This window comes from Chaetodon trifascialis, chromosome 18, assembly GCF_039877785.1.
Source record: "Chaetodon trifascialis isolate fChaTrf1 chromosome 18, fChaTrf1.hap1, whole genome shotgun sequence".
Lineage (NCBI taxonomy): Eukaryota > Metazoa > Chordata > Actinopteri > Chaetodontiformes > Chaetodontidae > Chaetodon > Chaetodon trifascialis.
The window spans coordinates 18,132,131-18,148,188 of NC_092073.1; the positions used below are offsets into that span (position 1 = coordinate 18,132,131).

General features: G+C 45.0%; 1 protein-coding gene across 1 annotated transcript in view; it reads right to left on the minus strand.

Moving 5' to 3' along the window:
• fam49bb (family with sequence similarity 49 member Bb) overlaps positions 1 to 16,058 on the minus strand; it is a 33,566-nt gene that overhangs the window by 1,097 nt on the left and 16,411 nt on the right. Inside the window, exons 3-11 of the mRNA XM_070986532.1 lie at positions 13,388 to 13,470; positions 12,092 to 12,213; positions 10,824 to 10,929; positions 6,668 to 6,807; positions 5,085 to 5,162; positions 1,355 to 1,471; positions 1,186 to 1,265; positions 979 to 1,105; positions 833 to 903 (exon numbers count right to left, since the gene is read on the minus strand). Of these exons, the coding sequence (XP_070842633.1) occupies positions 833 to 903; positions 979 to 1,105; positions 1,186 to 1,265; positions 1,355 to 1,471; positions 5,085 to 5,162; positions 6,668 to 6,807; positions 10,824 to 10,929; positions 12,092 to 12,213; positions 13,388 to 13,460 (914 nt within the window). The 5' untranslated portion in view covers positions 13,461 to 13,470. The remainder of the gene's footprint in view (positions 1 to 832; positions 904 to 978; positions 1,106 to 1,185; positions 1,266 to 1,354; positions 1,472 to 5,084; positions 5,163 to 6,667; positions 6,808 to 10,823; positions 10,930 to 12,091; positions 12,214 to 13,387; positions 13,471 to 16,058) is intronic.

The following is a 16,058-nucleotide window of genomic DNA, read 5'->3' on the forward strand; positions in this document are numbered from 1 at the left end:
TTTGTTGCAAAAAAATGGCTAAAATGGTTACTCAAGATCAATCAATCAATCAGAGCAGTTTAGTTTGCTGGTTTCCAAACTAGAGATGGAAGATAAATCTGAGAGGTTATGAGACGATTAATGAGAGATGAAACGTTCTGCTCCACAAATCTGACCTCTTTGGGCATTGAACTGTTTTTAAGGTTATGTTTCTGATGTAAAATCTTAATTTGCAAAGTAACAGCAGCTGTCAGATACATGTAGTGGAGTGCCAAATGTAATATTCCACGTAGCAGCAAACTTAAGTGCAGTACTCGAATAAATGTTCTCAGTTACTTTTCATCACACATCTACAATATTTTGCGATCCTCTATCAAATCAGATTTGGAACCGCTGAAAGAAAATCTGTCGTCTTCTGAATGCGAGTGACCTCATGCGACCGGGTAGCGTTGGCCAGCCTCGGGCCGCCGTACAGAGGGAGATACAGATGTGAGGTCACCGCAGAGACGGCCCCATCAGCTCGAGCAGCTGTGAGCGTCAGGGGAGGCGGGTAAAATTTGGGAGACCGTAAGGAGGACGAGGTGTCAGATGTAATCGGCCTTTCTGGAGAGGCTTCGACGCCCAACCCGGATCTGGCACAGAGGGCACGCAGCCGGCCGAATCCCCCCGCTGGACTGTGCAGATGGGGACTGAAGTACACCAAGAGGTCTGCGTGCTGCTCATGAACACGCACCGACATCGTTCAACTCGCAGCACGATCAGCGGCCTCGTGGGGCTGAAGAGTGTGTGCTGTAATCACATTACATGCTGGGCTGAGGGGGAAAAACACAATTTGATTTGAGCGTGAGCTCACCTGAGAGCGTTGAGAAGGCCTTCTACACTGTTCGGAGGCTGATCTTTGAGGACTTTGATGCAGCCTTTCATCTGCGGACAGGAAACAGGCTGTTAGCTTCATGTAGCGAGCTGTGTGCCGGGATAGTGACGCAAACGCGTACTCACGTCGATTTTGGACGACTTTGCGAAAGCTCCTACAGGATGGACGTAGTCGTACAGGATGATGACGCCGACCATCACCCGGAGGCAGAAAGACACCGTCTCCTCGCTGGTGAATCGGCTGCGGTACTCCCTGAAAGGACACGAAGCGGGGATTAGGCAGTGCAAAGAGCGGGAGCTGAAGCGGCACGAACAACGCGGGAGGTGACTCACGGGGTTTCCAACATGACTTTACACACAGTCGCCATCGTGCTCAAGCAGTCCGTCGTGTTCTCGATGGGCAGGTTCTTGTTCTGTGGAAAGGCAGAAGAAGAAACGGAGTGAGGCGATGCTTTCGCGCATCATGAGTTCATGAGCGCCCGCCGCTTTTTGTCCGCCTTACCTCGGATACAAACTTTGTCGTGCCGTCGCTTAATGTCTTCAGCATGGGCGTGGCATCGGCGTAGAACAGCGATATCCGATTGGCCAGTTCATTGTTGACTTCATTCTCACCCTCTGCCTGAGAATCATAAAACAATAATGACATTTTATTGTAAAATTCCTCTTTCTTGTATCTCTACAGGTCAAAGGTCAGAGTCAGCTAGAGCCTGGAGCTCATAAGGACTCTAAATAAGTAATAACTAATATATGAGGGGCAGAGCTTTTTAACTGTGGTTACATCGCAGCTTCACTGTGTGCGTGTTGAGTTTTAAGTGATAATGCAGGTCTGCAGGTTATATTAACCGGTACTGAATGAATTAACTGGATTGTTTTGACCACAGGATCATGGACGCACACGGATTTGATTGATTTATTTTAATGTGTAGAGCAAAAACACCCACAAGGTTCCCCTGCTGAGGAAAACGGGCAAGCACACAGGAAGAACACGGCATTGACTTTCTGTATTATTTTCTAAACTTATTTCCCCTGTCCACTGTAGCTCTATAGGCCCATTGTGAAACTGGCTTCGGCCAATATTTACAGATTTATTTCACGCGTTCACAACATACAAACTGGGCTTCTCAAAGCTCAGTTTGAAAACCTGGACCGAGCTCCGGATCTGGACTGAAGTGAAAATCAATCCAGATCAGGTCCGCGTGACGCTTATTACATTACGTATGGATTTTCTTCTGTTTGAGCCTCACAGCAAGATGCTGCTCTCAAAGTTTGCAGAGAAAAGGAAAATTGAAAAAGACAACAGAGAATTAAAAAGAAACGGAGTCCAGCAATAAACCTCTGTGTTCGTCCTACAGCTGCTTGAACACCTGGATCAGCGTCTCTGGTCTGACAGCCACACCAATTATTATTATTATTATTATTATTGGTTACAATGGCCCTTAATGGAATGTCCTATATTTTTAAATAGCATGAATTCAGCACAGCACATGTACCATGGTATGATAATCATTTCCATGCAACCATCATGTGCGTCTCAGCGTGGATCGACACGTTTGCAGGAGTTTAAAGCTTTCTGGTCCGTGACACAGACGAGTGATGTAACTGCTCGAGAAAGGCTTTCAAGCAGCTGCTGGTGTGGACGGCTCCTCGCTGCGATGTTAAAATCTACAATGAGCCAGGTTTATTTGAAGCCTCCTCAGGATGCACGAAACATAAAAGCGCTGTGTGGAGGTACTGATTGTGCCCGTCATCGTGCTCGTCGTTGTCACGCAGCTCCAGCAGGTTGTGATAGTGCACATAAAAGCAGTTTTATTAAATAAAGTCATAAGTGAAACACTGATATAAACCGCATCACCGAGCCCTGCTCCTCCTGCTTTCCCAGCTGACTACCTCATCCTGCTGCTTTATAGTCTCAGACTCAACGAGACACTGAAAACACCTGCCAGGTAACAAAGAACAAGGTGTCTCTTTAACAGCCTGTTCTAAATTTGTCTGCATACTTAAGCGATACGAACTTTTCCTGCTTTTATTTTATTTTATTTTTTTATGATAACACTGACAGAATATGAATAATCTCCCCAAAATTCCAAACCAATTCATGTTTTAACAAAGGATGACACATGAGCTCAAAGACATCTCTTTTTTTCCACCGCGGGGACAGATGCGTTTCATCTCGGATGTCTGAATGATTCAGTTGTCTGAGTGGTGACTAAATTGCTGCTGCTGCTGTGAGACGGAGCTACGAGGGAGGACGGCAGCCGGAGTGTCTTTCAGCAGTGACAGGTCCTAACGACGACTTGTCTCGGCCCATTTGCCTAATGGCACATTCTGGTTTGGAGAATAAAACCTCCCGTCAGACGGTCAAATCTGAGAGCGGTTTCAGTGCATTCTGCACACACGGGAGCACCTCAATCTCACTATTTCCTGCACCAGAGTATCTTTAGATGTCCTTCAAGCCGCAGAATAATGATGTATGTCTGGTGAAACGCAGGATGTATCATATAGGAGAGTGAGTGGGTCCTTGAGTTTCAGATCTCCAAAGCTAAGCCTGCAATCAATAAAGGAAACGTCCAATAACACTTAAATATTATTGAGGGAGCTGCTTCCTTTTTACAGCACTTAAATAAACCAATTATTTGCGGGTTAACGTGCACTGACATGTCTCCGATCATACACCAGTGGTTTGATTAATTTGGCCCACAGTGAGGAGAAAAATATTCTACATTGTTGGCTTTTAGATTTGGCCTTTCGTAGCAGTAAACTTGAATTCATATGGATTAGAAGTCAGTGATTGGATAGTTTTGATGGTGTCACCGTGCATCATCAGCGCTTCATGGATCCATGTGATCCAATGATCAGAAGAATTAACGGGACTGACTGCAGCTGGACCTCATATGTTAGAAAACATGACCAACGTCACCCTGTACCACAGTGTTACAGACCTGCACTAACTGATTGGTGATATGCCTCCTGCGTCCTCCTTCCTGGCCAATGAAGTGCAATATTCTCTCTCTTCTAACTACGCTTTTGGTCTCCACCAGCTCCTGAGGGAAATATCTGGCTTTTAAGATGCCAGAATTAGCCGGGTCTCCACTCAAATGTATCGCAAATTTGAACCGAATGTCAAGAAAATCAGCAGAAGACTAAATGATTTAACTCAGTAATTGTTTCCATCTAGTGCCATGATGCGATTATTAGTACTTGGTTCATCGAGATACGCAGTAGGTGACACCAATTCTCCTGTAGGAAAACCTTCATGCCATTGCAAGGAAAGAGGGCGCAACAAGACGACATAATTAAAAGAGTACCAGTTGAACCTGTCCGTCTGCTGCGTTCACATGTAATTAGTCACATATTGATTTTAGCCAGTGTAATTAGGCAGTGCTAAAAAACACAGAGTACTTCAACACACCTCTACTTTGACTCTTCGTCAATCAGGCAAAAATCCCTTCATCTACTGTACAGACCTCACATTGACCTGCAGTTAGGCGTTTCATCTCTAGAGGGTTTGGGCCATGCTACTGATTTGGGATCAGTTTCTGCTGCCACGCACTGCTGCTCAGCAACTTGTGCTTCAAACTCCCTGAAACTCCCCACGGGGCTCTGACTTCATGTTGTGAGACGCTTCCTGACTCCTGGGGGCTCCGACAGTCTGCAAACTTCATTCATCAATCTGGCCTTCTGCAGCAGCCTGAACTGTGCTGGGATTCTAATGAGAGCCGGCGGCTTTAATCAACATCAGCTCTGAGGAGAGACGAATCACGATGACGAACATTTTTTAAATTTGATCAAGAGCAGGGCCGTGGAAACATTACAGGAGCACTCAATTACAGACTGCTTGAACAGTAAAATGCACATTTTGTATTAAAATAAACTCATGAGTCATCTCTGGTGAGTCTACCGATGGCTGACGTAAATGCTTCCCTTGTTTGCAATGGTACACAACTAAATGTTATGCTTCATGGTCAAACAATACTGCACATTAACCCCAGCGTAGCGTGTTTCTAGAGCTTTTTTTGCAGAATGAGGGTGATGAGAGCGAAGCAGAACAGCACAGTTGTGGGCTGTGAAACGAAACCAAGGAGCTAAAAGCTGCTAAAAGCAGGGTGATGATTCGTCTCATTGTGGCAGTGAGCAGTCATGTAATCAACTCTTAATACAAAAACACTGTTTATGGCCACTTTAACTACAGCGTCCTCATCGGGACAGACAGGAGAGGGACATCACGTGCTCACCGGTAGGTTGTTGATCCGCATTCGGCTCAGGGTTCTCCTGTAGTAGCTGAAGTCGTTCTGAATGGCAGGATTTGTCATCTGCAAAAAGCAGCAGAAATGCATCTTAATACACAGAGAGAGAGAGAGAGAGAGAGAGAGAGAGAGAGAGAGAGAGAGAGAGAGAGAGAGAGAGAGAGAGAGAGATATTCTGTGCATGTCTGGAGGTGGCACAGCCTGCAGCAGGACATTCAGCTCTGGATCAAACATGCCATCGTCATGACAGAATGCTTTAGCCAACAAGGCAGAAATGTAGCTTTGGGGGGAAATGACATAAAAAGAACACAGATACAATTACAATTTCATTTGCTGAACTGGATTTGGATCCTCTGACACTCATTCTCCTGCACATCCACATCCCTGCTCATCCTGTCAGGAAACATTTGGGTATTTTGCTGTTGCAGTCGGGCTGTGCATCAGCGTAGTTTGTGACAAGAGTCTCAACAATTAGGAAGCTGACAAAAAAGGTAGAGAGGGTCTCATTAAGGCGAGGTTAGAGAGAACGGAGGACCAATGCAGGCTCACTGTCTGATATCTCAGACAAAATCAGTTAACTTCCCGCAAAATATGAATCATCTGGTTTCACCTTGAAGCCAAACTGACCCCTCAAACAGAAGCCGTCCAACCAGAGAGCTTCTTTCAAACGTCACTGCCAGTGAGAGCTCATCATGTGGCTAATTATCCTCATTCCTGTACGAGCCTGTCACAGTCAAAGCTGCACTGGCAGCATGCTAATCCCGCTACAATAGACTGGTACTCAGTCTGTGTCCACTGTATGCACCAGGAGACAGGCTGCTTCGCCAGGGAGGGGCTGCACGCCGCACAGACACTTTAACTAGGTCAGAAGCCCGTGCATGGGTGTGAAAGATTGATGAATAGGCCTGGCATGCCACCTTGCACCCCCTACCTTTGTGTTTTTATCCTGCCAGCCCGGGTAGTGGGCACTAATTGGGACGTCGCAGAAAGTCGCCTGGGGGTGTCGGCGTGTGGTTTTTTTTTTCCAAGTTTTTGTATCTAAGGAGCGAGGGTGTAGTGGAACCAGTTCACCCCCTGTCTAACCAGATGAGTGCTCACGCAATTATGTTTTTGACAATGGGAATCCGACCGACACCCAGGCTTGACTCCTGGTGTTTTTTTGGGTTGCACATAAGCAATGAGTGTCTGAATGAAAGCCAGATAAGTTCTTACAAGTTTCCTCCCTCCATCATTTACAAAACCTGCCACATTATGCTGAAATCGGCTCACAACGACAACAATTTGCAGACGTCTGTAACCCTTATTAGCCATTCCACTGACATCCACTGTACTATAAACAGCAGAGCAGTATCAGGACTAATTAAATGCTAATCACGCGCTCACTGGCTGCAGTCTAAAACCACACAGAGCTAAAAATCAATTCAGGGCCATCAGCAGTTTGTAGGACGACTGAGAAGTCTGGTTTGTATCCACTGAAGAAAAGTGCAGAGTTTCTATCTAAACAGGCGAGTTTGGGATTTAGAAGCAGAAGCAAACACTTGGGAGACGTTGGAGAAATAAGGCAGTCTTACTTTAAGCTCATCAAAGCGCAGTGTGAAGTGCAGGATCTCTGCGAACTGCTTGGCCAGCGCCTGCTCCCGCTCCAGGTGCTGAGTGGTGTCGTCGTAAGTCTCGCTGGTCAGAGCTCCCAGGAGGCTGTGCAGCGCCGCCTCTGTGAGGAAAAACGAGGGCGAGCGGAAAACGTCAGCGCGGTGGAAAATGTATGGATGGTGTGAGCTTTTATTCATTGTGAAAGGACCCTGATGACGGCCTTGAACCTTCACACGCCCGCTGTTTGTGTGAAGTCTTCCAGGTCGTCAGTGGGCGTTGCTAAAAAAACTGTTTCTCATTCAGTTTGTAGCAGCTGAAGAAGCAGAACTACATGCAAAGGCACAAAGGTCATAAGAAGGAAGAAACCCTGTATGTAACATGGAGACGTTGTGAGTATTCATTTATAAAATCCTGTGAGTCATTAATTCAACTGACTAAATTATAGGCCTGCAAGTAATTATTATTTTCTCAATTAATTACCTCTTTGTTCTATGAAATGAACCCAATGTGATGTCTTCAAATGTTTTGTTTTGTTCATGTTTGAAGAAGATCTGCAGCAAATACTGACAACTAAAAATCACCAACCGATCGACTCACAAAACCGGTAAATTGCTAAGTTGTCATGTCAAAGATTTGCTTGTTGCAGCTTCTAAAATGTGAGGATTGCATTTTCTGACATTGTGTAACTGCAGAAACTATAAATTCTATAACTCTCATAGCAGTCTGTGAAATGAGATGTGCGAAAGACAGAAGAACAATGTCGCATAAATAGACTGAAAAACACTTTTTCTATACTGTCAACTGCAGAAAAGCACTGAAACTATCAAGTTAACAATTTAAATACTTGATCAATGGTTTATCAAGCAAACATGTCAAACATTTGTTGGTTCTGGTTTCTCAGATGTGAGGACGTGGCTGCTTCCTTCAGTTTTACATTGTCGGAAATTAAATATCTTCGAGTTTTAAACTGCTACTTGGACAAAACAAGGAAATTGAAGGCGTCTCCCGGGGCTCTGGGAAATTGAAACAGACTGACAACCATGACTACCATTTTGGGGCTACTAAATGATAATGGGTGCAGTGGAAAAACATAATTGAAAGATTAATGAAAGTAATCATTGGTGCCAGCCCAAATGCATAATAATTAGATAGAAAATGCATCTGTCAATATTGTAGTCAGTGTTTTGGACTTCCAGAAGGAAGCATCCTAAAGACCGAATGTGCTGTTAATCCAGGTCTGCTATGAAATTTTATTTATAAAGCCTAAAATCTCAAATTTGCCTCTGAGGCTTTGACGACATGCGCAGCTTTGACACCCTCGCTGCTCCGAGTCTTGTTTCAGATGAGGAAAAAGCCGAAGAACAGCTCTAAAAGTGGATCCTACGCACAGTCAGAGATGTGAACAGTGTCCTGTGCGAGCCAGCTGAAGCATCCTGATTAGGACAAAGACAGATAATGGGACAGCGGTGGTGCCCACACTGCCCAGGGCCCTTTGCCAGTGTCGAGGGAGGGAGCAGAGGGAGAGTTTGGGGGGGCCGAGAGGCTTTCCTGCTCAGATGCAGATGAGACATGGGACTAATTATCTCATTGGCATGAACTGGGAGGGGTAGGGGAACGGGATTTCATTCAAGCAGGATTACACTCATTGTTTTGACAGTAAGTAAATACAAAGCCTGTGCCATGGCTTGACATAGCATACCCACAGACCGATAATTAAGCATGCGTGAGGAGCACCGGCAGGGAAATGAGGAAAAGATTAAGTGAAATGTAGTGAACGACTTCCAAGCAAGTACTACTATCAAGCAAACATGTCTTGTTCAGACACACAGTTAAAAAAAAAAGAAAACCTTTAAAGCCCAGAGGGATTTTTATTTATAGATGCAGACAGTGTTTAGAATTCAGTCTAGACGCCGAAGAGAGGCTTCAATAATGACATAACCCAGACGAGCTCGACATCTGATGCAATAAGGCTGCGCTGCACCAAATGAGCACTTTAAACAGATTTATTCTAAATGTACTTTACAACTCTTGTTGATTACATATGACGATGAGCATGTCAACATAACCCAGAAAAGGGCCGATTCAGACAGCCGTCTACTTAAGATAATCGTACGGGGACTTTCAGAGGACGGACAGAGCGCTGGCAGTGCAGTGCGGTGAATTGAGCACGTTTGCCATTCAGTAATGACTCCCATCTGCTTGGGCCGGCATTTGCAGCGAAGCGGCTGATTAAAAATGGCCTTCGTGGTGCAGTCCCCCCCCCTCCACGTCCCAGTCAAAACAGAAGTTAAGATGGAGCTGCTTTCAGGCCTTCAGAAATGAGCCACTCTAGTATGTCGGGAAATCGGGGTGGGGCGGGGAGGGATGTCTGATCTCATCAGGTCACGGCAGAGCAGGCAAGCAGAATGCGGGCACGTAGGCGCTTTACTCACAGCGAGGGGAGGGCCAGAGGATGGCGGGACTTTAGTCTGGTGTAGACCCCACCATGTCTGACCGACCGCGCTGACTCTAAATCAGATCAGTTTCTGTCTGTCACAGTAAAAATCTATAATCTCGATTATCAGAAGGGATTCTAAGCAGGTCTGTAGCGTGAACATCGGTACATGTCCGTTACATAACGGATTCATTCAAGTCATTCGTCAAGCAAAGATGTCGAACATTTGTTGGTTTCAGCTTTTCTAATGTGACAGTTTTGACGCTGCTCTGTTTGATTGCTGTGAAGTGAATGTGTTTTACTGCAGGTCAGATAAAATAAGCAATATTAAGATGGATTCTAGCTTTGTTGGCCAATAGCTAGAAAATTCATATTTTTCTGTCAGCTTTGTTGAATTTCAGCCAGATTTGGTGTCAATGCAAGAACTAGCAGCTTGAGCAGGAGAAATCTGTTCCTTCAGGTCATATGCACAGCTAATTCATTGACGTTTTTCAGCTCTACGACATTGAACTATTTGCACAAATGATGAATCTGAGTCGTTTATGAAGCAGAAATGTCAAACATGAACAAGTTTCAGCTTCTCGAATGTGAAAATTTCATAGCTATTCTCTGGATTTTGACCCAAGATATCAGATATCACCTTGGACTTTAGGTGGTTTTCTATGAGAAAATCTAAATTCTTCTGTCAGCAGTGCTAAATGTAAGCCACACTTCAATGGAATGGTCAATGGAAGAACTGCTGCAGTAGTTGGAGCAGTTAGAGAAATCTGCCCATTCACTTCCAGTTACATAATCTTCCCTCTATAATATCTTCCATTCTTAGTCGTCATGCTCCACCAGCCTGTAGTAAAGGACTTTCAGCTTCACGCGTATCAGGCAGGACAGCAGACTGCAGAGGCCATCATGGCCCCCGAAGCCTAAAGTCAAGGCAGTGAAGTAGAGCAGCAGCCGAGGCCGGGAGGTGGCCTACTTCGTTACATAACAGCCATCACCAGGCTGCCGCCGCCCACTGCTCCCATTGACTACCTTCTCCACGGCCACTGGGATTACGGGGTTGAGGGCGTCAAGGCATGGCGGGCTCCAACCCCCCTCAGCCTCAGGGTCATAAGAAGATCAGGGAGCAATAAGCCTATTCCCCCCTTCCCCCCTGTATCCATGCTAATTAAACAACCTATAGCCCCATCCTACACTACACAGAGGTCAGTGCACAGTGCACCGCAAGCAGCATGTTGAGAAATGCACGGCTGAGGGGGTTTTCAAAGCATGTTTATATAAGAGTGGGGTGCATGTTATGTGTGCGTGTTGCATGTCTGTTGACTTTTGCAGCTCAGCAGTCAATACTGCAGATGCACACGCAAACAATTAAGGTCATGTATGGAGGTTGTGTCTCCGTGGCACCGCTTTAAAAGACCTTTTACATACAGGACGTATGCTGTCGCCCTTCATGGAATCATGTCTGGCGCTTTGCTCGCGCTCATAATGATGAACTGCACTAATGTTACAGACAGTGACATCACTGCACGTTGGGTTTTTCAGTGAAAAGTGTCCCACGTGATGTTGCATTCGAGCTGAATCGCACAAGACGCCTGAGCTTCTTCCACTTAAAACCAAGTCAGCCTCAATCTGAGAGGAAGAATGAGAATAAGGTTCCTGTACACAGAGCACAGACAGACAGACAGACAGACAGACAGACAGACAGGTACCTAATCTCTGGGAGAACTCGTAGAACTTCTTCAGTTTCCCCACCAGGGGAACCACAGCCGCCCACGCCTGCTCCTGTAACGCCTCATCGCTTGGATTCTGGATCGCCTGCAAAAAGAAAAACAATCAAAAGACCATTAGTCTACATCTTAAAGGAGGAAAAACTTTTATGAAAATTCACAGTTTTTTTTTTTACTGTGCTACATATTTTTTACTGTTATACATTTACATACATCCATATCTTATTCATGCGCAAGTCAAAATGTTTCATTGTGAGACTAATGTACATGTATAGCTCACTTTATTTATTCTTTTCTACATCTCCTTTTTATTCTTGCTGTCTGTAACAATTAAATTTCCCCAGCGTGGGATCAACAAAGTCTTATCAGGCACCCACAAGTGTGTGTAGTGTGTGTGACCCTTATTGAGAGGAACGCCACTGATTCACACACTGAAGTCTCTTTGCAGGTCTTGGAGAGTTCTACTGCACACGTTCAAAAAGTCGTTGGAAGGAGTTTGTGGCTTCAGACTGACACATTTCCTTCAGTCTGCGTCGTTAGCAGACCTCTGTGGCTCCTCACCGCTGCTCGAGGGGAGCGGCTACATTAGCTGCTACGCTCACAACACACCTGAACGTTCAACTGTCTGCAGTTGAGATGCATAGTGGGTAATGTAGGTACCAGTACCGATATGTTTGTTTCTGCTGAAGAGATTTTTCAAATCCTTTTTCTACTTTCCACTGTGAGTCCGTCAGTGTTACAGGAGAACTCTGTCAGAAGGGGAAGGTCTTTCTCTTTTAGATAAAGGAGATGGAAGCAAATTTCCACTCTGCGCTCCTGAGCTTGTCATAAAAGTTTAATGACCTTCTGATTTTTGAGGCTGCAGATGCATTTGGCTGCACCCTGTTTTTCACAAATCCACTGTTCTTCACTCTTTGTCTGCGAGAGCAAAAACGGGATGCAACACTTGCTCAGCTGGAAACGAACTGTGTGAAATGCTTCATTTAAAGGCCAGGGCTTCTAAACAGACTGAGGCAAGAGGTCAGACCTGACGGCCTCTCGTAACAGCCTTTGAATTTAACTTCTTTTTTTTTACACCAAGAATGACTCACTCACACAAAATCTCTTGAAACAGCAATGATGCAAACGACTGAACACAAACCTGATCAATCAGGTAAAACCTCTGCTCCTCATGAACTAACACAGAGCCCTGTCTTAACTCTGCAGCAGCTGTCTCGTCGGTCGGATAGGGATTTATAGATCAGGTGTACCTCTCTGATCTCCTGCCCCGCTCCCTTGTACGCCTGCAGCTCGTCCAGGATCCCCTTAGCGTCCTTCAGCACGACGTCCACCTGGTCCCACACCTCCCGCTCTGCATCTGTGGGCTGGGCATCTGCAGAGGACAACGACGACGACGACAACAAGGTCACAACGGGGCAAATCTGATCGGTATCTAATCCATATTCACTCTGGGCTCAACGTACAGTACAAGACAGCTCTGGGAACTCTATCAAATCCTCCGATGGGATAGAAAGTTTAATAAGCAACTTTAAATTATGAAAATGAAAGCTCAGTGAAATAATCTCATCTTTCCACCGCTTCCCATTTCGCTTTGACACCACCCACTTTCCTGGCTGAGAGGAGGAAAATGGAGCAAGATAAGACAAATGAAAAAGGCTTGTGCACAATCTTATAGCGTTTTATCAACTCTGTGCATAGAGATGGTTCAGTTTAAAAGGCTTTTCTTTTTATTGTGGTTTGAGAGAAGTGGCAACACCGTGAACCTTTTCCACCACCTGCAGCTACAACACCTTGCCAAGTTTGATGACTGTGAACTCCAGCTCCGCTGCGAAGAAACACCTAAAACGCAGCTCGTACCGGCAGCTACGGTTTAACCTTTTTACTTCATGCTGTGTTTTTTAAAATCTTGCTTTCTAATTTATTCCAATTTAGAGATTTGGTGTGAGCTTCCTTGAAGTTTGGTTTCAAGGTGTAACAGCATCCTGAAAATGCAAATAAAATGCTGAGAATGTGATAAATTTAGAGAAAACTTTAAAAAAAAACAACTAAGAAATGTTGCATTAAGGTATAAATATAGGTAGTAAATACATAACTGTGCTGTTCTTTTAATACGAAATTCACCTAGAAACAGTGTGAGCTGCATGAGGCATTGTTTTCTCTGAAGGTATGACTGAGTCTCTGGGTTTGCCAAGTGTGAGCCAGGACAGGATCAAGCTGTGTTGAGGGGCCTTAGGCTACGCAGCAGCTGAACTTCAGTGCTTTATATTTGAGGAGGGGGCTCTGCTGCAACTGTGTCCTGATTGATATTCTGCACACATTCCAGCATGGAAGAGGCAGGTTGATGGAAAGAGCAGAAGCTCCAGTGGTAGATTTGGCTCTTTTTGCCGCTGGGAAGAACACAGCGTAAAAGATAAGTGAGGGGAGGGAGGTGGGGGGTGGAAAGACTTAAAGAGTTTGAGAGTTGATAATGTTATGGTAAGATATTCATGTGATCGATATCAGGAGGGGGAGCAATTACTTAAAAAAGAAAAAAAAAAGTGACTCACTTTCAAAATCGAGGAAAAAATTGGGCTCCTGTTCCAGATCTGTGCAAGTCAAAACTTTGAGAAGGTTCCCCATGTTACGACACCTGATGAGGGAGAGAGAGAGAAATCAACCAATGAGGAGGGCGCAGCAGGAAAGAGTCGACGCATCCATGACACCTCAGTCCCGCTCTGCTTCACTGCTCTGCTGCCTGCGTGAACTCGGTGGCACCCCAGATGTGCCCACTGCTCGTCGACACCAGAGTTCCCCTTGGAACCCCCACCCGTCCATGTGTGTCTCCTGTGCCCAGGCTCTTAACAAACCAGATGTCAAACCAAAAACCCTCCAAAAGTTGAAAAAAAAAACCCAACCCAGTTTGAGTTTTTCTGCTTTGTTAAGTTTCTTCCCAGCAACCGCACGCGTTTACAGGCAGTATGCAAAGTAATCCACTTCTCGAGCCTCCACAGGGAAATCAAATGTAATCTGCATTCACGTCCACACCTGAAGTGGGTGCTTGTTTGCTGCACGTAACAGGACACGTCCAATTAAACTTTTATAAAGGAAGTTGTCATGCAGAAACATAAGAGGACCTGTTTATGAAGTTTGTTCTGTGTGTGAATTAGGCCTTGTATGCTTTACTATGAAATTCACTTTAACATCTCTGCACAGTGTCTACAGGAAAAGTAATGCAGGGATCACAGAAGCTGAAACTTCACATCAATATTTAAGATGCTTCAGTGATGCACATGTGGTGCAAGTAACAGAACCTTATATGTACTGCAAGAGCACAGTGAGTAACACCACAACACAACAGCTTGTATAACATAAGAAACACATGCATCTAACTGTGGGGAGATGAGAGCACCACTGCAAGCAGTTACAAATCATAAAGCTCAAATCATCTGCATAATTAATCAGCAACTGTTTTGATAGAGGATTTATGGTTTTAATTCATTTTTTAATCAATGTATTATTAGTTATTTATAGTAATTACTGCTGATCGTCCAAGCTCAAAGTGACGTCTTCAACCGTTTTGAATGCAGTCATGTGCCAACAAATCGAGTTTACTGACAAAGCTTTTACAAAGTGAGCCTGTGAAGTTATATCCTTCACCCAATCATGCGTTCACAAAGTGGTGAACCTCACTCCATCATCGCTTGTGAACGACTGAGCCCTTCCTTTCATACCCAATCATGATGCTATCACCTGTTACCAATGAACCTGTTTACCTGTGGAATGATCCAAACAGGTGTTTTTGGAGCATTCCACATCTTTCTCAGTCTTTAGCTGCTCCTGTGTGAAACGTGTTGCTGCATCAAACTCAGAATAAGCAGATATTTAGAAAAACCAATGAAGCTGATGAGGTGAAACATTACATATATTGTCTTTTTTATGGTAGTTTCAAATGAGTATACGTCAAAAAGGATTAGCAAGCAGGATTAGAAAGCTGGCGTTCATCACTCCTCGAAAGCACAGAGCCGATCCTTCTCAGGAGCTCAACAGACGTATGACAAGTCAGACATCTGTGGCAGTTTGTAGACAGAAACAGTGGCAGGTCCCATCAGCGGAGGCCGATTTAACCCTTGGTGACAGAGCGGACTCGGACAGGATGTGCTCCGAGAGGGCGGAAAGAGGGTCGACGCGGAAACCATGGCGGAGTTGAAGTTCGGCAGGCAGATGTCAGCCGAGATGAGTGACGGCTGAGGACCCAAAGTGACTGAGTGAGGGCCGGTGGTGACAGGGTAAATCACGGCCATGCAGGTAATGCTGGGAGACAGGGTGGTGCTGTGACAGAACAAAGTACACACTCAGCAGTCACAAGCAGAGGGAGTGGGGATGTAGTGATTTTAAAATGCATGAGATGCAGCAGGGGGTGAGGCGGGGTGAGGCGGGGGGGGGATATGTATTCTTGCATCTTGAAAAGCTCGCAGTGGGTCATGTCCTCACTTCAACAGGGAAGATATTAGTGATGAATGGCCAGTTTTCACATGACTGCTGAGTGTGAAGAGCAAAGATTTTCTAAAATTAACTTCCTGGTAAGCAGGTACTCCATCAACACGTCTATTATGAGACCTGAAGACAGTTGATCAGTCAGAAGAGCGAGCGACACCTTTGACATGTTAATGCTTCCCCAGGTTCACTCTGTCACAACACACCGAGTGACTGAAGAAACCAAAACATCTGACTGTCAAAATTAATTGATCAGAGCACCTTGGCAGCTGATTGGTTACAGCGCACACCGCAAGGCTGCATAGTAGCAACTTCCACTGGTTCAATTCCAGCCAGCGACCTTCGCTGCATGTCACACCCACCGTCTCTCTCTCCCTCTGTTTCCTGCCTGCCTCTTCATCTGCCAGGATGGGATAATGACAAAAAGGCCAAAAAAGAAAAAGAATTGATCAAGAAAAGATTAACCTTAGTCTTTGCTGGTTTTCTAAATCTTCTATGAGACTGAATATCTCCAAATCAAGACATTTAAAGATGTCAGCTCGGACATTTTATACACAAAAAGATCATCAGCAGATTAATCGATCCTGACAAAATTGCTGGTTGCAGCCCTACATTTGACTTTAATGTGGTGTATCTATTAATGTCGTCAATTAAATATCTGCTGAGTGTTTCTCTCTTGTTTTGCATTTACAACCAATTAATTTACTCCAATGTGTCCCTCTTCATCTTACAATCAGGACCATT